Source organism: Mobula hypostoma, chromosome 1, assembly GCF_963921235.1.
Source record: "Mobula hypostoma chromosome 1, sMobHyp1.1, whole genome shotgun sequence".
NCBI classification, from domain to species: domain Eukaryota; kingdom Metazoa; phylum Chordata; class Chondrichthyes; order Myliobatiformes; family Myliobatidae; genus Mobula; species Mobula hypostoma.
The window spans coordinates 182,862,677-182,885,086 of NC_086097.1; the positions used below are offsets into that span (position 1 = coordinate 182,862,677).

Consider the following 22,410-nt stretch of genomic DNA (forward strand, 5'->3'; position numbering starts at 1 on the left):
AGGGAACACTGAGGAGGCAATGATCATCATAATATGATGGAATTCACCCTGTAATCTGAGAGGGAGAAGCTAAAATTGGATGTATCAATATTCAATTGAGTGAAAGTATTTACAGAGGCATGAGAGAGGAGCTAGCCAAAGTGATTGGAAGGGACTGCAGTTTCTGGGAAAGATTCAGAAGATGCAGGATCAGGAAATCCCAAAGCAAAAGAAGAAGCTGAAGCATTCTAAAGGGTGGATGAGGTCACGTGGCCGATAAGGGAAGTCAAAGAGAATATAAAAGCAAAAGAGAGGGTATATAATATAGCAAAAACTATTGGGGAGCAAGACGATTGGAACACTTTTAAAAACCAACAGATGGCAACTAAGAAAGCAATAAGGAGATAAGGATGAAATATGAAGGTAAGCTAGTCAATAATATAAAAGAGATACCAAAAGATTTTTTCAGATATATAAAATGTAAAAGAGAGGCAAAAGTGGATTTTGGATTGCTGAAAAATGACGCTGGAGAGGTGGTAACACACATAAAAGTTGCTGGTGAACGCAACAGGCCAGGCAGCACCTCTTCCTAGAGATGCTGCCTGGCCTGCAGTTAGTCCTGACGAAGGGTCTCGGCCTGAAACGTCGACTGCACCTCTTCCTAGAGATGCTGCCTGGCCTGCTGTATTCACCAGCAACTTTTATGTGTGTTGCTTGAATTTCCAGCATCTGCAGAATTCCTGTTGTCTGGAGAGGTGGTAATGGGGTCAAAGAAATGGCTGATGAATTGAATAAGTATTTCGCAAGGGTCTTTGCTGTGGAAGACACCGGCAGTATGCCAGTAATTCGAGTGTGTCAGGGTGAGTTTTGAGGTACTTGAAAGTGCATGATAAATTAGGCTGAAGTCAATATTGTCCCCTCCCCCTGCATTCCCTCCCCTCACTCATTCCGCACCCCCATGCTGACTGAATGAGACACTAGTGGGTTTGAGTTATTTTATTTATTTTTTATTGAGATGTAGTGCAGAATACCCCTTCTGGTTCTTTGAGCTGCACCACCAGGCAACCCCTGATCTCACCCCAGCCAAACCACGGGACAATTTACAATGACCAATTAACCCACCAACTGGTATGTCTTTGGACTGTGGGAGGAAACCAGAGCACCTGGAGGAAACCCACTGGGTCACGGAGAGAACGTACAAACTTCTTACAGACAGTGGTGGGAGTTGAATCCAGGTCAGTGGTACATTAAAGCGTTGTGCTAACCACTACGCTACTGTGCCGCACTGTGTTGTTCCTAACACTCAGAGAGAGGCTGTAATTGGAGCTACTGTCCCTTGGCACCATCACCCTCAGCTGCTTCATCAGCGACCCTCCTTACATCAGAGAACCTGGGATATTTCATTGGATATGCAGACATTGATAGGTTCTTGATTAGTAAAGTGGGAGTAGACAGGAGAATGGGATTGAGAGGGATAATAAATCAGCCAGAGTGGAATGGTGGAGAGGACTTGCTGGGCCTGATGGCCTAATTCTGCTCCTGTATCATCCGGTTTTACAGATTCTTCCCCCCCACTTCTCTCTACCTCCCCCCTCCATAGTACATGCCAAGCCGCAGACTGGGTGTGTGTGGGTGCCCCGTGTGAGGAGATCTCTCTGTGCACAGACTCGGAGTTCCAGTGTGGTTCTGGCCGCTGCATCCCCAGGTCCTGGTTCTGTGACAATGAGGATGATTGTGGGGACGGTTCTGACGAGCTCTGTGTGTCCAGCTGTGAGCCCTGGCATTTCCAGTGCTCCAGTGGCCAGTGTGTTTCCCAGTGGGAGCGATGTAACGGCTGGCCAGACTGCAGTGACTATTCGGACGAGAGGGATTGCCCTGTACCTGACTGTACACAGGAGGAGTTCCGCTGTGGCACAGGGCTGTGCGTTGCTGCTGAGCGGGTGTGTGACGGACGCGTGGACTGTCCTGATCGGTCCGATGAGTCAGGTACTGTGTGCCGCGCGGAGAGGGTGGGCTGACCCATGGAGACCGTGGGCTTGCATACACGTGTCCCCAGATCTGACCCATGGAGAGTGAGGGCTTGCATACACGTGTCCCCAGATCTGACACATGGAGAGCGCAGGCTTGCATACACGTGTCCCCAGATCTGACACATGGAGAGCGCAGGCTTGCATACACGTGTCCCCAGATCTGACCCATGGAGAGCGCAGGCTTGCATACACGTGTCCCCAGATCTGACACATGGAGAGCGCAGGCTTGCATACACGTGTCCCCAGATCTGACCCATGGAGAGCGCGGGCTTGCATACACGTGTCGTCAGATCTGACCCAGAGAGCGCGGGCTTGCATACATACGTCCCCAGATCTGACCCATGGAGAGTGAGGGCTTGCATACACGTGTCCCCAGATCTGACCCATGGAGAGTGAGGGCTTGCATACACGTGTCCCCAGACCTGACACATGGAGAGCGCAGGCTTGCATACACGTGTCCCCAGATCTGACACATGGAGAGTGAGGGCTTGCATACACGTGTCCCCAGATCTGACACATGGAGAGTGAGGGCTTGCATACACCTGTCCCCAGATCTGACCCATGGAGAGCGCAGGCTTGCATACACATGTCCCCAGATCTGACACATGGAGAGTGAGGGCTTGCATACACGTGTCCCCAGATCTGACCCATGGAGAGTGAGGGCTTGCATACACCTGTCCCCAGATCTGACCCATGGAGAGCGCAGGCTTGCATACACATGTCCCCAGATCTGACACATGGAGAGTGAGGGCTTGCATACACATGTCCCCAGATCTGACACATGGAGAGTGAGGGCTTGCATACACCTGTCCCCAGATCTGACCCATGGAGAGCTCATTCAGCCCTAAAGCTCAGCCTGGTAAAACTGCCAATATCTCCCTCCCCCCCTCCTGCCCTCTCATCTCTCATCCTCCCCACTCGCCCTCCCCTACTCCACCACTTCCTCTCTTTCCCTTCCCTCTCTCCCCTGCCCACTCTTCCCTCCTTCTCCTTCCTTCCCCTCCTCTCCATCCCTCATCACCTTCCCCATCCTCATTCCCTATCCCTCTCCCAACACACCGCTACCCTTCCCCCTCACATCACCGGAGCTATGGTTCCCTCCCTCCATGTAACCTTGTTGCCCTGGTTCCCAGGATTCCTGTGGATTTGTGGAATTACCAAAAAATGTCTTATTGTTCTGTGAGACAGGAAACCAAGGTGTGTTGGGGTATTGATGAAGGGCGGTAATTGCTCTGGTCTGCTCCGTCCCCAGCACAGGATGAGGTTGAGGCCACTCAGGGCCTTGAACTCGTCACCTTGTGTCCCTCCTCTCCTCTCCTCTTTCCAGAGCAGAGATATCTCTGCTCTAATATACAGCAAGGGGATTTGTGCACCCAGAACCATGAGCAGAGGCCGTGATTCCACTCCGCTCGACAGGAGGGGGTGGGAGAGAATGCAGATTCCAGGTGCTGAGTCAATGTGGAGAAGGTGTTGCTGGCTTCCAGTGAGGCCCTGCGGTACACCCCTCACCCCTGACCCAACCACACCCTTGCCCCCAGACCCCACCCCCCAGCTCAGCCACAGCCCTCACCTTCTGGAGCCACTGCTGTCCCTGGTGAACGCCCTCACACCGTGCTGTCAGGGTGGGAGTGCCTGGGTTTCAACACAGTGCAGGTGAAGGAACCGAAGTGAGTTCCGAGTCAGGAGGGTGGTTTTCCTGCACGCCTGCACCTGCCCTTGCTGGTACTGTGGGAGCTGGGTTTGGGGTACCCTCAGTAGGCTGCTCCTGAGAAAGCTGGTGATGTGGTACCTCCCCACAGATTGCCGCTCCCCGTGTGGAGTGAGACAGTTCCAGTGTGGGACAGGCCACTGCATCGACTACACTCGGAAATGCGATGGGCACAATGACTGTGGAGACTTCAGCGATGAGAGTGGGTGTGTGTGTGGAACAGGACAGCTACAGTGTCCAGATGGGAGGTGCCTGCAGAAGGAGCAGCTGTGTGACAGGACTGAGGACTGCGATCGAGGGCTGGACGAGCTGATGTGTCCTTCAACGGGTACGTACTGACTCCGGGCTCAGCAGTTCCACAGCATGTCTGGCTGTTCATACTGACCACTGCCCTGCACCCCCCAGTCCACAGCTCTCAGTGATGCTGTGGACTGACAAATGAGTGTGGCAAATCACTGTCGACACTCAGCAGGTTATTCAGATGCTGTGCTGGTCAACTCTGGCCTGGAGGGTGGCTTTGAATATTACTGAGTGGAGTGCTGGGAGTGGATAATGCCCAGTGAGGGTGTGACAGGGCTGGCTTTGCTCACTCAGCGGGTGTCAAATCAATGCTGGTGTACCGGTGTAAGGTAAACCGGACAATGAGAATTTGTATCCATTCAACACATTCGTAGATTCATCTCTCAGAGGTGTTAGTACAGGCAGTGCACAGTGTACTGTGTACACTGTGAGTACAGGCAGTATGTGGCAATGCAGTGTGTGTGCTGTGTATATGGAGAGTACGCATGATTTAGTGTGTATACAGTGTATATGTATGGATGCATGATACAGTGTGTGTGCTGTGTATATGGAGAGTACACATGGTACAGTGTGTATGTATGGACATGTATTTGGGCGGATGGCATACGGGTTGCAGTACATGGAGTACAGTGAGGTCTGTCTTCTTTGGGCATATCTCAGGCATCCTGCAGATTTTGCTTTGCAGTTAATGTTCATGACACTTGGCTCATATTGAATACCTCACAGGTTAGAGTCCAGACTGAATCCAAATGATATTTGTTCAGACTGTTCCCATTCCCTGCTTAGGATCCATGTCCCTTTTTGCCATGGCTATTCACAGACATTCCCAGGTCCAGGGTCAGTGTGACTGGGGTCTCTCCTTCCCCCAGTCCCTCGACCAGTGAGGTCCTAACCCCATCTCCACTCCCTTCCTATCCAAGACCCTGTCCAAGGCCTTTGAAATGTTGTCATTGCTTCTCCCTCCACCACCTCCTCTGGCAACTCATTCCAAATAACACTTAACAGTCATGTTTTACCTCTAAATGAGTGCCCTCTCATCATAAACTGTTTCCTCTCATTCTAGTCTCCCCTGGGCAAAACAAAAACATTACTATCTATCCTACCTATGTGCTCCTAAATTTATAAACCTCTGTCATGCCACTGTGGTGAGAACAAACGCAGCCTGCCCACCTCCTTATTACCTCAGCTCTCCGTCTCACACAGTGTCCTGGTGATGCACTGCAGCACATTCTTCCTATAATGAAGTGATCAGAACTGTACACAATCTCCAAGTGTGCTCCAACGATTTGTAAAGCTGTAACATGATGTTCCAACTCTTATACGCAGTGCCTCAGCCTATGAAGAAATCTTTCTTTCTCCTGTGGTCCACCCTCCTCTCGTATCAGTTTCCATTATCTTCAGTCCTTTACCTTTCCCACCCAGTCCACTTCATAGAAACATAGAAACATAGAAAATAGGTGTCGGAGTAGGCCATTCGGCCCTTCGAGCCTGCACCGCCATTTATTATGATCATGGCTGATCATCCAACTCAGAACCCGCCCCAGCCTTCCCTCCATACCCCCTGATTCCCGTAGCCACAAGGGCCATATCTAATTCCCTCTTAAATATAGCCAATGAACTGGCCTCAACTGTTTCCTGTGGCAGAGAATTCCACAGATTCACCACTCTCTGTGTGAAGAAGTTTTTCCTAATCTCGGTCCTAAAAGGCTTCCCCTTTATCCTCAAGCTGTGACCCCTCGTTCTGGACTTCCCCAACATCGGGAACAATCTTCCTGCATCTAGCCTGTCCAATCCCTTTAGGATTTTATACGTTTCAATCAGATCCCCCCTCAATCTTCTAAATTCCAATGAGTACAAGCCCAGTTCATCCAGTCTTTCTTCATATGAAAGTCCTGCCATCCCAGGAATCAATCTGGTGAACCTTCTTTGTACTCCCTCTATGGCAAGGATGTCTTTCCTCAGATTAGGGGACCAAAACTGCACACAATACTCCAGGTGTGGTCTCACCAAGGCCTTGTACAACTGCAGTAGTACCTCCCTGCTCCTGTACTCGAATCCTCTCGCTATAAATGCCAGCATACCATTCGCCTTTTTCACCGCCTGCTGTACCCCCATGCCCACTTTCAATGACTGGTGTATAATGACACCCAGGTCTCGTTGCACCTCCCCTTTTCCTAATCGGCCACCATTCAGATAATAATCTGTTTTCCTATTTTTGCCACCAAAGTGGATAACTTCACATTTATCCACATTAAATTGCATCTGCCATGAATTTGCCCACTCACCCAACCTATCCAAGTCACTCTGCATCCTCTTAGCATCCTCCTCACAGCTAACACTGCCACCCAGCTTCGTGTCATCCGCAAACTTGGAGATGCTGCATTTAATTCCCTCATCCAAGTCATTAATATATATTTTAAACAACTGGGGTCCCAGCACTGAGCCTTGCAGTACCCCACTAGTCACTGCCTGCCATTCTGAAAAGGTCCTGTTTATTCCCACTCTTTGCTTCCTGTCTGCTAACCAATTCTCCACCCACATCAATACCTTACCCCCAATACCGTGTGCTTTAAGTTTGCACACTAATCTCCTGTGTGGGACCTTGTCAAAAGCCTTTTGAAAATCCAAATATACCACATCCACTGGTTCTCCCCTATCCACTCTACTGGTTACATCCTCAAAAAATTCTATGAGATTCGTCAGACATGATTTTCCTTTCATCTATCACCTTCTAGCTATACTTCTCCTCCTCCCCCAACCTTCTTATTCTGGCATCTTCCCCCTTCCTTTCTGGTCCTGAAGAGGGGTTTCGACCTGAAATGTTGACTATTTGTTCATTTCCTTAGATGCTGCCTGACCTGCTGAGTTCCTCCAGCATTTTGCGTATGTTGCTTTGGACTTCAGCATCTGCATAATTTCTTGTGCTTAAGAAAGCTTCTTCACCAGCCTATCCAACTGTGGGAGGCTGGAGAAGAAATTGTGGGAGCCCTGGCTGAGGCAGATGTATCATCACTTGCCATGAGTGAGGAGCTGGCAGACTTAGCCGTAGTGAAGGCCTTAAGGTCTTTATTTAAGAAAGTCTGCAGAGAAAAACCTGGGAACTATAGACCTTGTAAGCCCAATATCTGTGCTTAGTAAGTTTCTGGAGAGGATTCTGAAGGAGTAGATATATGTGTATCTGAAGCGACAAGGCATGATTAGGGATAATCAGCATGGCTTTGTGTGTGGGATATCATATTTACAAGCCTGATTGAGTTCTTTGCTAATGCATCCAAGACAAACGATGAGGGCAAGTTGGTAGACATGGTTTATTTGGATCTCCATTAGGCCTTTGATAAAGTTCCACATGGCTGCTTTGGAAAGTCAAATTGCAAGGGAACCAGGGAGAGTTAGCTGATGGAATAATTAGAACTAGACGGCATGGGTATTGGGTGGGAGGAGAGAGATGTATTTGGAACCTAAGGGGCAACTCTTTCGTCCAGAAGATGGTCAGTGAGCTGCCTGAGGCAAGGTACATGAACAGCACATAATGGAAACCTGGACAGGTACATGGATAGGAAAGGTTCAAAGAGATGGGGGCCAAATGTGGACAAATGTGAGTGGAATGACAGCTGGCATGAATGTGTTGGGCTGAATGGCCTGTTGTATGGGTACATTTCTGGTCACTACATTGCAGGAGGATGGTGACTGCAGTGGAGAGGGGCAGTGGTTCATCTGGAATGGGAACCTGTAGCTGGGGGAAAGACTGGAGAGGCGGAGTTTGTTTCCTCTGGAACAGAGGAGACAGAGGGGTGAAAGGGCACAGAGGTTTAAAATGGTCAGTGGAGGGGAGATGTACCCCCAGAGGGAGGTGGCTCTGGTCCTTACTGTATGTGGTGGGATGGGAGACACAGAGACCCCCCATCACACTGACCCTGAACGGCAGAAACATGGACCCGTGGGGATGCTTGGGGGTTGTGCTGAAACTAGGAAGCTCTGTTTGGACTGACACATGCAGCATGGGTGAATGGCCTATTTCTTTGTGCACTCACCATGACTTTACAGGGAAGGAATGGAGGGTTATGGGCTGAGTGCAGGTCGGTGGGACTAGGTGAGAGTAAGAGCTCAGCACGGACTAGAAGGGCAGAGATGGCCTGTTTCCGTGCTGTAATTGTTATATGGTTATAAAAGCACCTTGGGTTCGGTGTGTACTCTGAACCGCCAGCGTGTGGTTGGGCACTTTGATCTCCGCAGCGCGGTGCGTGAAGTTTCCTGATCTATCTCCCTAGCTGCACCGCCAGCGTGCCGCCATTATGAGTTCCAGTGTGAGAGTGGCGAGTGCACGCCACGGGGCTGGGTGTGTGACCGTGAGCTGGACTGTGCTGATGGAAGTGATGAGGAGCACTGCAACAGGACGTGTGGGGTGGGTGACTTCCAGTGTGCAGACAACAGTCGATGCATCCAACACCAGCAACTGTGTGATGGTGCCCCGCACTGTGCAGATCGCTCGGATGAAGACACAGACATCTGTGGTGAGTAACGACAGTGGTTTTCCTTTTAGCGTGTCACACCAGACAGCTATTCTCGTCTGGCGCGTGGTGTCAGGATTGGTCTCCTTTCGGATTAACCGGGTCATGATATGAACGTTCCTAACTCGACCCTTGTTTTTTATGAGGTCGAGTGGCTAGCTCGACACTCAACCCGGCACGGATGGAAAGCGTGCTCGGGGGGTGGCCCGACTTAGATTCGAAATCGGGAGCCTTCGCTCCGGAGTCTGGCACTGATGCCATTGCGCCGCCAGCCGACCTACAACGGTGGTGAGAGGAAGAGAGGTGGGAGAGCACCTGCTCACTTTCTACCTCACCCCCTCCTTCAGAGTCAGTGTCGAGCACATTGCCATCTGCACAAATACGTGTATGTACAGGTGCAACGAAAGCTTACCTGCAGCAGTGCGGCAGGCACATGGCATTATTTAAGCAGTAAAGAAAGACAGAAACATAAATTATACACATTTTTTACACAATTACAATAGAATAAAACAAAGTCTATTTTAGTACAAAATTATCAAAGTGGTCGTCACGTCGAGTTCTTTCACTGTTTAATCCACTCCTAGATCAATTTAACCCTTTCCTTCCACAGAGTGCATCATTTTGCTTCCCCAAAGTAACTGTCTCTACCACCACCCCTAGTAGTGTGTTCCACGGACCCACTACTCTGTGGGGGGCGGGGGGGGGGGGGCGGGAGGAATTCCTCTGACATCTACCATAAACTTTCCTTCACTACTGCCCTGGGAAAAATCACTAGCTGTCCAATCTATCCATCCCCCTTATCATTTTGCACACCTCTTATCAAATCACCTCTAATCCTCCTTCACTCTAAAGAGAGAAGTCCTAGCTCGCTTAACCTATTCTCATAAGAGAAGTTCTCTTATCCAGGCAGCATCTCAGTAAATCTCTGCACCCTCTCTAAAGATTCCACATCCTTCCTGTAATAAGGAGAACAGAACAGAACACATTACTCCACGTGCAGTTTAACCAGAGCTCTATAGATAGATGGCTAGATAGCTATAGTGCTGCAATATTACTTCGCGGTTCTTGAACTCAGTCCCTTGACTGATGAAGGTCCCTGTGGAACATCACTGGTCACTGACCTCCGGGCAGAATACACTCCCTCTATTCCCACCCTTTGCCTTCTGAATCTACACACCCAAGTTTTACTGGATCCTGTGCTCCTTGACCTTCTGAGTGAGCCTACCACTGGGAACCTTGTCTAAACTCCATATAGATAGATAGATATACTTTATTGATCCCGAGGGAAATTGGGTTTCGTTACAGCTGCACCAACCAAGAATAGAGCATAAGTATAGCAATACAAAAATCACAAACAATCAAACAACAAAATATACACTACACCCACTGCTCTACTTCATCAACTTGTTTTGTTCTTCAAAGAATTCAATCAGACTCGTGAGGCATGATTGGACCCTCACAAAGCCATACTGACTATCCCCAATCAGGCTATGCTTCTCCAAATACTTGTAAATCCTGTCTCTAAAAATCCGCACTAAAAGTTTAAATCACCACTGATAGGAGACTTACTGGTCTATAATTCCCAGGGTTATCCCTATCAACTTTCTTAGAACACAGAACATAGAATAGTACAGCACAGTACAGGCCCTTTGGCCCACAATGTTGTGCCGACCCTCAAACCCTGCCTCCCATATAAGCCCCCACCTTAGATTCCTCCATATGCCTGTCTAGTAGTCTCTTAAACTTCACGACTGTATCTGCCTCCACCACTGACTCAGGCAATGCATTCCATGCACCAACCACTCTCTGAGTAAAAAACCTTCCTCTAATATCCCCCTTGAACTTCCCACCCCTTACCTTAAAGCCATGTCCTCTTGTATTGAGCAGTGGTGCCCTAGGGAAGAGACGCTGGCTATCCACTCTATCTATTCCTCTTATTATCTCGTACACCTCTATCATGTCTCCTCTCATCCTCCTTCTCTCCAAAGAGTAAAGCCCTAGCTCCCTTAATCTCTGATCATGATGCATACTTTCTAAACCAGGCAGCATCCTGGTAAATCTCCTCTGTACCCTTTCCAATGCTTCCACATCCTTCCTGTAGTGAGGTGACCAGAAATGGATGCAGTACTCCAAGTGTGGCCTAACCAGGGTTTTATAGAGCTGGATCATTACATTGCGACTCTTCAACTCTATCCCTGGACTAACACCCCATAAGCTTTCTTAACTACCCTATCCACCTGTGAGGCAACTTTCAGGGATCTGTGGACATGTACCCCGAGATCCCTCTGCTCCTCCACACTACCAAGTATCCTGCTATTTACTTTGTACTCTGCCTTGGAGTTTGTCCTTCCAAAGTGTACCACCTCACAGTTCTCCGGGTTGAACTCCATCTGCCACTTCTCAGCCCACTTCTGCATCCTATCAATGTCCCCTGCAATCTTTGACAATCCTCCACACTATCTACAACACCACCAACCTTTGTGTCGTCTGCAAACTTGCCAACCCACCCTTCTACCCCCACATCCAGGTCGTTAATAAAAATCACGAAAAGTAGAGGTCCCAGAACAGATCCTTGTGGGGCACCACTAGTCACAATCCTCCAATCTGAATGTACTCCCTCCACCACCACCTTCTGCCTTCTGCAGGCGTGCCAATTCTGAATCCACCTGGCCAAACTTCCCTGGATCCCATGCCTTCTAACTTTCTGAATAAGCCTACCGTGTGGAACCTTGTCAAATGCCTTACTAAAATCCATATAGATCACGTCCACTGCACTACCCTCATCTATATGCCTGGTCACCTCCTCAAAGAACTCTATCAGGCTTGTTAGACACGATCTGCCCTTCACAAAGCCAGGCTGACTGTCCCTGATCAGACCATGACTCTCTAAATGCCTATAGATCCTATCTCTAAGAATCTTTTCCAACAGCTTTCCCACCACAGACATAAGGCTCACTGGTCTATAATTACCCGGACTATCCCTACTACCTTTTTTGAACAAGGGAACAACATTCGCCTCCCTCCAATCCTCCGGTACCATTCCCATGGACAACAAGGACATAAAGATCCTATCCAGAGGCTCAGCAATCTCTTCTCTCGCCTCGTGGAGCAGCCTGGGGAATATTCCGTCAGGCCCCGGGGACTTATCTGTCCTAATGTATTTTAACAACTCCAACACCTCCTCTCCCTTAATATCAACATGCTCCAGAACATCAACCTCACTCATATTGTCCTCACCATCATCAAGTTCCCTCTCATTGGTGAATACCGAAGAGAAGTATTCATTGAGGACCTCGCTCACTTCCACAGCCTCCAGGCACATCTTCCCACCTTTATCTCTAATCAGTCCTACCTTCACTCCTGTCATCCTTTTTTTCTTCACATAATTGAAGAATGCCTTGGGGTTTTCCTTTACCCTACTCGCCAAGGCCTTCTCATGCCCCCTTCTTGCTCTTCTCAGCCCCTTCTTAAGCTCCTTTCTTGCTTCCTTATGTTCCTCAATAGACCCATCTGATCCTTACTTCCTAAACCTCATGTATGCTGCCTTCTTCCACCTGACTAGATTTTCCACCTCACTTGTCACCCATGGTTCCTTCACCCTACCATTCTTTATCTTCCTCACCGGGACAAATTTATCCCTTACATCCTGTAAGAGATCCCTAAACATCAACCACATGTCCATAGTACATTTCCCTGCGAAAACATCATCCCAATTCACACCCGCAAGTTCTAGCCTTATAGCCTCATAATTTGCCTTTCCCGAATTAAAAATTTTCCTGTCCTCTTTGATTCTGTCCTTTTCCATGATAATGCTAAAGGCCAGGGAGCGGTGGTCACTGTCCCCCAGATGCTCACCCACTGATAGATCTGTGACCTGACCCGGTTCATTACCTAGTACTGGATATAGTATGGCATTCCCCTGGTCGGCCTGTCAACATACTGTGACAGGAATCCGTCCTGGACACACTTAACAAACTCTGCCCCATCTAGACCTTTGGAACTAATCAGGTGCCAATTAATATTAGGGAAGTTAAAGTCACCCATGATAACAACCCTGTTATTTTTGCACCTTTCCAATATCTGCCTCCCAATCTGCTCCTCTGTATCTCTGCTGCTACCAGGGGACCTATTATTCTTGAACAAACAATAATATTTACAACCCTCCAATATGCTGCTACTATTCCTGTGGCCAGTGAGGGCACAAAGATCATCGTCAATGCCCCAGTAATCTCCTCCCTTCCTTCTCAGGAGTCCTGAATTTAGACCCAATGCTGAAGCTCACTTCATCTACCTGGGGAAAACCCACTCAGTCACAGGGAGAATGAACAAACTCCACAGTCACAGGGAGAATGAACAAACCCCACACAGTTGGCATTAGTTAGGATCAGACCTGGTCCCTGGAGCTGTGAAACAGGCTCTACCCACTGTGCCATATTCCCATCACCTTCCTGCTCGAAGGACGTGTCTGCTCATGCATAGACTCAGGGAGAATCCCTCCTGTCCTTTCTGCTTTAAGATGTGTCTGGTCATCCGTAGGCTCGGGGAGAATCCCGCCCTGTCCTGGCAGTTTCTCCTGCAGCAACAATGTGTGCATCGAGCAGAGCCGTGTCTGTAATGGGGTCCCCGACTGTCCACTGGCAGAGGAGGAGCTCAACTGTGGTAAGCGAAGGACAACAGGGCAGCACCTCAAATGGAGAGAACGGCTGCAAGTGAGGTGGGAGGGGACAGAGATTGGTAAGAGATGTTTTTGAAGTGGGTGGGGCAAGGATGGATCGTCCAAAGGGCAGGAATGGCTGGGTGGACCAGATTTGTGGGTGAGGGTGAGGGACAAGGATCTGTGATGTACTGGGGAGGCTGGGTGAGTCAGGGGTAGGAGCTTGAGCGACAGCTGTGTCTGATGCCGTGTGTCTGTGCCTGAATAGAACTGGTAGGCCCCACGGCAATGCCTCCCAGTGGGAACGAGACATCGCCCGGGTGCCCGGAGTATCCCTGTTCCAATGGGAAGTGCATCACCTTCATGCAGGTAAGTGTTGGAGCTATGGACAGGAGAGATGATGGAATCTATCAGAGGGTGTGTACAGAGAGTGCCTAGCTGAGTGTTACCTGGTGTGTTTGGTGTAGGTGTGCACTGCTGGTGTGTTACTGAGTGTGTATGTGTGTATACTGGTGTGTTACTGAGAGTGTAGGTGTGTGTACTGGTGGTGTGTTACTGTGTGTTGGGGTGTGTACTGGTGGTGTGTTACTGAGTGTGTCGGGGTGTGTACTGTGGTGTGTTACTGAGTGTGTAGGTATGTATACTGGTGGTGTGGTACTGGTGGTGTATTACTGAGTGTGTAGGTGTGTGTACTGGTGTGTTACTGAGTGTGTAGGTGTGTGTACTGGTGGTGTGTTACTGAGAGTGTAGGTGTGTGTACTGGTGTGTTACTGAGAGTGTAGGTGTGTGTACTGGTCTGTTACTGAGTGTAGGTGTGTGTACTGGTGGTGTGGTACTGGTGGTGTGTTACTAAATGTGTAGGTGTGTGTACTGGTCTGTTACTGAGTGTAGGTGTGTGTACTGGTGGTGTGTTACTGAGTGTGTAGGTGTGTGTATACTGGTGTGTTACTGAGTGTAAGTGTGTGTACTGGTGGTGTGTTACTGAGTGTGTAGGTGTGTGTACTGGTGCTGTGTTACTGAGTGTGTAGGTGTGTGTAGTGGTGTGTTACTGAGTGTGTAGGTGTGTGTGCTGGTGGTGTGTTACTGAGTGTGTAGGTGTGTGTAGTGGTGCTGTGTTACTGAGTGTGTAGGTGTGTGTAGTGGTGTGTTACTGAGTGTGTAGGTGTGTGTGCTGGTGGTGTGTTACTGAGTGTGTAGGTGTGTGTACTGGTGGTGTGTTACTGAGTGTGTATGTGTGTGTACTGGTGTGTTACTGAGTGTGTATGTGTGTGTAGTGGTGTGTTACTGAGTGTGTAGGTGTGTGTACTGGTGGTGTGTTACTGTGTGTTGGGGTGTGTACTGGTGTGTTACTGAGTGTGTAGGTGTGTGTGCTGGTGGTGTGTTACTGAGTGTGTAGGTGTGTGTACTGGTGGTGTGTTACTGAGTGTGTAGGTGTGTGTACTGGTGGTGTGTTACTGAGTGTGTAGGTGTGTGTACTGTGGTGTGCTACTGAGTGTGTAGGTGTGTGTACTGTGGTGTGCTACTGAGTGTGTATGTGTGTGTACTGGTGGTGTGTTACTGAGTGTGTAGGTGTGTGTACTGGTGTGTTACTGAGTGTGTAGGTGTGTGTGCTGGTGGTGTGTTACTGAGTGTGTAGGTGTGTGTACTGGTGTTGTGCTACTGAGTGTGTATGTGTGTGTACTGGTGTGTTACTGAGTGTGTAGGTGTGTGTACTGGTGTGTTACTGAGTGTGTAGGTGTGTGTACTGGTGTGTGTTATTGAGTGTTACCTGGTGATTTTTCGATAGGTGTGCGATGGAATCAACGATTGCAATGATGGATCTGAAGAAACAAGAGGTTTCCCTTCGGATGAAGTGAATTGTGGGATGTGGTCACCATGGGGATCCTGGAGTGACTGTAGTCAAACGTGTGAAGCTGGAATACAGTCTCGCCGGCGAGTATGTACAAGCCTCTCGGAGGGTGTACTGCGGCATTGTCGAGGGCACAAGGTGCAGACACAACAATGCTTCAGTCGTGCATGCCCAGGTAATCTACTCTCTGTAATCTCTGTCTGCTCTCTGTCGCCCTCTGATACTGTGGTCTCGTCTGTCTACAGCAAGGTTATAGTATTCCCTCTCCCCTCCTGGTGGAGCCAGTGGGCTCCCACTTTCACATGATCTCTTTCCTCACGTTGATTCTCTTTGTTCCTGCTCAGCAGCTGATCCCTCCAGAGCCAGGGGCTCCATTGCTCTCTCCACAACCCACTGCAGAACCATAGTATCCTTATCACAACATACCTTCCCTCCATGTCCGCATCATTAGAAAATTTGGAAACCTTGTGCACTGCCCCTTTCTGCAGGGCATTAGATTAGATTAGATAGGTACTTTATTAATCCCAAAGGAAATTACAGTGTCACAGTACAATTACAAGTGCACAGATATACAAATATTAGAAGAGAAGTAAGAAAGAATAAAAAATAATTTACCTCAAACAGTCTGACAAGAGGGGATCTTCAGTTCCCCAGCTACAGGCTGACTCATTATAGAACCTAATGGCCTCATATAATGCTCTTTAGAGCAGCTCAGCTGTTTGAGTCTATTACTGAAAGTGTTCCTCTGTTCAGCCAAGGTGGCATGCAGACGGTGAGAAACATTGTCTAGAATTGCCAGGATTGTCTGGAGGGTCTTTTGTTATACCACAGCCCCCAGTGTATCCAGTTTGACTCCTATAACAGAGCCAGCCTTTCTAATCAGTTTATTGAGCCTGTTGGCATCACCCATGTTGATGTCATTGCCCCAGCACACCATTGCATAGAAGATTGTACTGGCGACAACAGACTAGTAGAACATGTGAAGGAGAGGCCTACATATTCCAAAGAACCTCAGTCTCCTCAGGAAGTAGAGGTGACTCGTGCCCTTGTACACAGCCTCTGTGTTGGTGCTCCACTCAAGTCTGTCATCCAGGTGCACCACCAGGTACTTGTAGGTCCTCACCATCAATAGTAACAGGGAGCAATGCAGGCTTGGTCTTCCTAAAGTCCATCACCATCTCCTTCAACGCAAACAACAGGAATTCTGCAGATGCTGGAAATTCAAGCAACACACATCAAAGTTGCTGGTGAACGCAGCAGGCCAGGCAGCATCTCTAGGAAGAGGTACAGTCGACGTTTCAGGCCGAAACCCTTGGTCAGGACTAACTGAAGGAAGAGTGAGTAAGAGATTTGAGAGGGGGAGGGGGAGATCTGAAATGATAGGAGAAGACGGGGGGGAGGGATGGAGCCAAGAGCTGGACAGGTGATTGGCAAAAGGGATATGAGAGGATCTTGGGACAGGAGGTCCGGGAAGAAAGACAATGGAGAGGGGGAACCCAGAGGATGGGCAAAGGATATATTCAGAGGGACAGAGGGAGAAAAAGGAGAGTGAGAGAAAGAATGTGTGTATAAAAATAAGTAACAGATGGGGTACGTGGGGGAGGTGGGGCATTAGCGGAAGTTAGAGAAGTCGATGTTCATGCCATCAGGTTGGAGGCTACCCAGACGGAATATAAGGTGTTTTATATATTGGCGAGACCCGACGTAGACTGGTAGACTGGGAGACCGCTTTGCTGAACACCTACGCTCTGTCCGCCGGAGAAAGCAGGATCTCCCAGTGGCCACGTATTTTAATTCCACATCCCATTCCCATTCTGACATGTTTATCCACGGCCTCCTCTACTGTAAAGATGAAGCCACACTCAGGTTGGAGGAACAACACCTTATACCTGTCCAGCTCTTGGCTCCATCCCTCCCCCTCCTGTCTACTCCTATCATTTTGGATCTCCCCCTCCCCTTCCAACTTTCAAATCTCTTACTCATTCTTCCTTCAGTTAGTCCTGACGAAGGGTCTCGGCCTGAAATGTCGACTGCACCTCTTCCTAGAGATGCTGCCTGGCCTGCTGCGTTCACCAGCAACTTTGATGTGTGTTACCATCTCCTTCGTCTTACTAATGTTGAGCTGCAGATGATTCAGCTTGCATCATTTGATTAAATCTTCCACCAGGGCCCTGTAGTCATCCTCCCGTCCTCCATTTATACACCCAACTGTTGCTGAGTCATCAGAGAATTCCTGCAGATGACAAATATAATGAAACTCAGGGTAGTTTTGTAAAGGTAAATGATGTTTGAAAACTTTTCTCAACAACTTTGAGGATGTGAGAGGGAGGGATGATAGAGGGGAACTTGTAGATGTAGTGTATTTAGATTTCCAAGAGGGCATTTGACAAGTTACCACACAGGAGGCTGGTGCATAAACTAAACACCCATGGTGTCAGAGGAAGTGTGTTGGAATGGACTGAAAACAGGCTGGCTCGTTGAAAATGGAGTTGGAATAAATGGATCACTTTCAGGCTGGAAGGGGGAAACACGTGGAAAAGTTCTTGTCTCACAGTTGTTAATCCACTCTAACACACTTCCTCTGATATCACGAGTGTTTAATTTACATACCGACTTCCTGTGGCATTTGTCAAATACTCTTTGGAGTTCCAGCTTCCTAAAACTTTACATATACTTCCTCCTCCTTTGTTAATAACTACCAGTGACCCAGGTTCATTTCCTGCTGCTGCCTGCAAGGAGCTTGTACGTTTTTCCTCTGAACACATAGGTTTCCTCCAGGTGCTCCGGTTTCCTCCCACAGTCCAAAGACGTACCAGTTGGTAGGTTAATCGGTCATTGTAACTTGTCCCATGATTAGGCTCGGCTTGCATTGGGGGATTGCTGGGCTGCACAGCTCAATAGGCCAGAAGGGCCTATTCTGCACTGTGGTTCAATAAATAAATAAATAAACACTTCTCTTGCCAACCGAGGTTCCTGTAACCGGCCATCCTTGTCCTTCCCTCTTCCTGGAACAAACCAGTCCTGAATGCTGGAGAGATGGTATTTAAACAAACTCCTCATATCAGAAAAAAGAGAAAATCCCCAGATGCTGGAAATCCAAGCAAACTTTGTGTTCCAGACCTGCTGAAGGGTCTTGGCTCGAAACATAACTATAGATGCTGCCTGGCTTGCTGAGTTCCTCCAGTATTTTGTGTGTGTAGCACCACATATCAGATGTGGATTTGTCCACAAGCAACTCTTCCTAATTAACGCACTAGTTCCTGTCTGATGCTCCCCCAGTTTAATATTTTCCTTATTAAGTCACACACTTATCTTTATTCATAGCTATCTTAAAGCTTAAGGAGTTGTGATCACAGTTTCAAATTGTTCACCCACTGAAAGGTCAATCATTGGGTCATGCTCATTCCCCATTACAAGATCCAGTTTGCCTCCCCTCCGGTTGGACTATCCATATATTGCTTCGAGAAGCCCTCTTGTACACACGTAACAAATTCTGTCCAATCTAAATCTTTTGTTCTATGGCATTCCCAGATTGTGTTGAGAAAGCTGAATTTGCTTCTTTCCATAATCTGCCTGCGTATCTGCTCCTCAATCTATATGGCTATCTGGTGATTGCACCTTTATCATAAGACCATTAGACATAGGAGCAGAATTAGGCCATTTGGCCCATTGAGTCTGCTCCTATTCAATTATGGCTGATCCTTTTTTCCTTCTCCTCAATCCTATTTTCCGGCCTTCTTCCCGTAACCTTTGATGCCATGTCCAATCAAGAACCTATTATTCTCTGCCTTAAGTACATCCAATGACCTGGCCTCCACAGCCACACGTGGCAACAAATTCCACAAATTCACCACCCTCTGGCTAGAGAAATTTCTCTGCATCTCTGATTTGAATGGGTGTCCCTCTATCCTGAGGCTGTGCCCTCTTGTCCTAGACTCTCCCACCATGGAAACATCCTTTCTACATCTACTCTGTCTAGTCCTTTCATCCTTCCAAATTCAGGCAAGTACACACCTAAAGCCAACAAATGTTCCTCGTATGAAATCTTTTCATTCCTGGAATCATCCTTGTGAACCTCCTCTAGACCCTCTCCAATGCCAGCACATATTTTCTAAGATGAGGAGCCCAAAACTGTTCACAATACTCAAGGTGAGGCCTCACCAGTGCCTTATGAAGCCTCAGCATCGCATCCCTTCTCTTGTATTCTAGACCTTTTGAAATGAATGCTAATGTGGCATTTGCCTTCCTCACTACCAACCAACCTGCAAGTTAACCTTTAGGGTATTCTGCACAAGGACTCCCAAGTCCCTTTGCATCTCAGATTTTTGGATTTTCTCTCCATTTAGAAAATAGCCCACACATTTACCTTTACTACCAAAATGCATGACCATACATTTTCCAACATTTTATTTCATTTGCCACATTTTTGCCCATTCTCCTAATCTGTCTAAGTCCTTCTGCATCCTACCTGTTTCCTCAACACTACCTGGCCCTCCACCAATCTTCTGCAAACTTGGCAACAAAACCATCTATTTCATCATCTAAATCATTTATATACAGCATAAAAAGAAGTGGTCCCAACACCGACCCCTGTGGAACACCATAAGTCACTGGCAGCCAACCAGACAAATATCCTTTAATTCTCACTCGCTGCCTCCTACCAATCAGCCAATGCTCTAACCATGTTAGTATCTTTCCTATAATACCAAGGGCTCTTAATTTGGTAAGCAGCCTCATGTGTGACATCTTGTCAAAGGCCTTCTGAAAGTCCAAATATACAACATCCATTCATTCCCTTTATCTATCCTACTTGTAATCTCCTCAAAGAATTCCAACAGGTTCATCAGGCAGGATTTTCCCTGAAGGAAACCCTGCTGACTTTGCATTATCTTGTCCTGTGTCATCAAGTAACTCCATCACATCATCTTTAACAATTGACTCTAACATCTTCCCAACCACTGAGGTCAAACTAACTGGTCTATAATTTCCTTTCTGCTGCCTTCCTCCTTTCTTAAAGAGTGGAGTGATATTTGCAATTTTCCAGTCCTCTAGAACCATGCCAGAGTCCAAAGAATTTTGAAAGATTATTTCTAATGCCACCACCATCTCAAAGACTACCTCTCAGAACCCCAGGGTGCAGTTCATCTGGTCCGGGAGACTTATGTGCCTTTAGATCTTTCAGCTTTTTGAGCACCTTCGCTCTTGTAATAGTAACTGCACCCGCTTCTCTTCCTTCACACACCATAACATCAGGCTAGTGATCTCCACAGTGAAGACTGATGCAGACTACCCATTTAGTTCATCAGCCATCTCCTTGCCCTCGTTACTATTTCTCCTGCCTCATTTTCTTGCAGTCCCATATCCACTCTCATTTCTCTTTTATTTTTATACTTAAAACAAACTTTTACTATCCACTTTGATATTATTTCCTAGTTTGTTTTCATAGTTCATCTTTTCCCTTCTGATGATTTTTTTGTTGTTATTTGTAGGTGTTTAAAAACATCCCAATCCTCTGTCTTCCCACTAATTTTTGCTTTGTTGTGTGCCCTTTCTTTTGCTTTTACAAATGACTTCCCTTGTCAGCCACGGTTGTATTATTTTGCCATTTGAGTATTTCTTCACTTTTGGAATACATATATCCTGCACCTTCCTCATTTTTCCCAGAAAAGCACGCCATTGCTGCTCTTCTGACATCCCTGTCAGCACCTCCTTCCGATTTACTTTGGCCATCTCCTCTCTCATACCACTGTAATTTCCTTTACTCTACTGAAATACTGCTGCATCAGACTTTACTTTCTCCCTATCAAATTTCAAGTTGAACTCAATCTTATTGTGATCACTTGTTTCTAAGGGTTCTTTTACCTTAAGCTTCCTCTTTGCCTCCTGTTCATTACATAACACCCAATCCAGTATAGCTGATCCCCTCGTGGACTCAACGACAAACTGCTCTCAAGAGCCATCTCTGAGGCATTCAACAAACTCTCTCTCTTGAGATCCATTACCAACCTGATTTTCCCAATTGACCTGCATGTTAAAATCTCCCATGACTACCATAACATTGCCCTTTTGACTCGCCTTTTCTATTTCCTGTTGTAACCTGTGGTCCACATCCCAGCTACTGTTGGGAGGCCTGTATATAACTGCCAGCAGGGTCCTTTTACCCTTGCAGTTTCTTAACTCAGCCCACAAGGATTCAACATCTTCTGATTCTATATCACATCTTTCTACGGATTTGATCCCATTCTTTACCAGTAGAGCCACAGCTCCCCCTCTGCCTACCTTTCTATCCCTCCGATACAAAGATATTCAGCTCCCAACTACAACCATCCTTCAGCCATGATTCAGTGATGGCCACAACATCATACCTGGCAATCTGTAATATTGCAACAAGATTGCCCACTTTATTTCTTATACTACGCACATTTAGATACAACACCTTGAGTACCATATTTGCTATAATTTCTGAATCTGCATCCCTAATGTTTTGATACTCAGCCTGTTAGCTGCAACTAAGTCCCATCACTTGCCTGCCCTTCCTGACAGTCTGACTGCACATTATCTTTACTTGTTTACCATCTGTCCCATCCTGAGTCCCTTCACTCCGGTTCCCACCCCACTGCCAAATTAGTTTAAACCCTCCCCAACAGCTCTAACAAACCTGCCCGTGAGAATATTGGTCCCCCTCGGGTCGTATCTCCCCCAGAAGAGATCCCAATGATCCAAGCATCTGAAGCCCTGCCCCCTGCACCAGCTTCTTAGCCATTAATTTATCAGCCAAATCATCCTGTTTCTATAAGTATATAGTGGGGTGCCGCAGGGGTCAGAGCTGGGCCTGCAGCTGTTTACAATTTACATTGATGATTTGGAAGAGGGGACTGAGTGTACCGTAGCAAAATTTGCTGATGACTGTAAACTGAGTGGAAAAGCAAATTGTACAGAGGATGTGGAGAGTCTGCAGAGGGATATAGATAGGTAAAGTGAGTGGGCCAAGGTCTGGCAGATGGAATACAGTGTTGGTTAATGCAAGATCATCCACTTTGGAAGGAATAACAGAAGAGCAGGTTATTATTTAAATGGTGAAAGATTGCAGCATGCTGTTGTGCAGAGCGACTTGGGAGTGTTTGTGCATGAATCGCAAAAAGCTGGCTTGCAGGTACAACAGGTTATTAAGAAGGCAAACAGAATGTTTGCCTTCATTGCTAGAGGGATTGAATTCAAGAGCAGGGAGGTTATGCTGCAACTATACAGGGTACTGGTGAGGCCGCACCTGGAGTACTGTGTGCAGTTCTGGCCTCCATACTGGCTTTGGAGGCAGTGCAGAGAAGGTTCACCAGGTTGATTCCAGAGATGAAGGGGTTAACCAATGAGGAGAGATTGAGTCG

At 47.6% G+C, this 22,410-nt stretch overlaps 1 protein-coding gene across 1 annotated transcript in view; it reads left to right on the forward strand.

Moving 5' to 3' along the window:
• sspo (SCO-spondin) overlaps window positions 1–22,410 on the forward strand; it is a 334,645-nt gene that overhangs the window by 46,977 nt on the left and 265,258 nt on the right. The window contains exons 26-31 of the mRNA XM_063050934.1: window positions 1,580–1,965; window positions 3,809–4,045; window positions 8,286–8,528; window positions 13,062–13,184; window positions 13,448–13,548; window positions 14,966–15,203. Of these exons, the coding sequence (XP_062907004.1) occupies window positions 1,580–1,965; window positions 3,809–4,045; window positions 8,286–8,528; window positions 13,062–13,184; window positions 13,448–13,548; window positions 14,966–15,203 (1,328 nt within the window). The remainder of the gene's footprint in view (window positions 1–1,579; window positions 1,966–3,808; window positions 4,046–8,285; window positions 8,529–13,061; window positions 13,185–13,447; window positions 13,549–14,965; window positions 15,204–22,410) is intronic.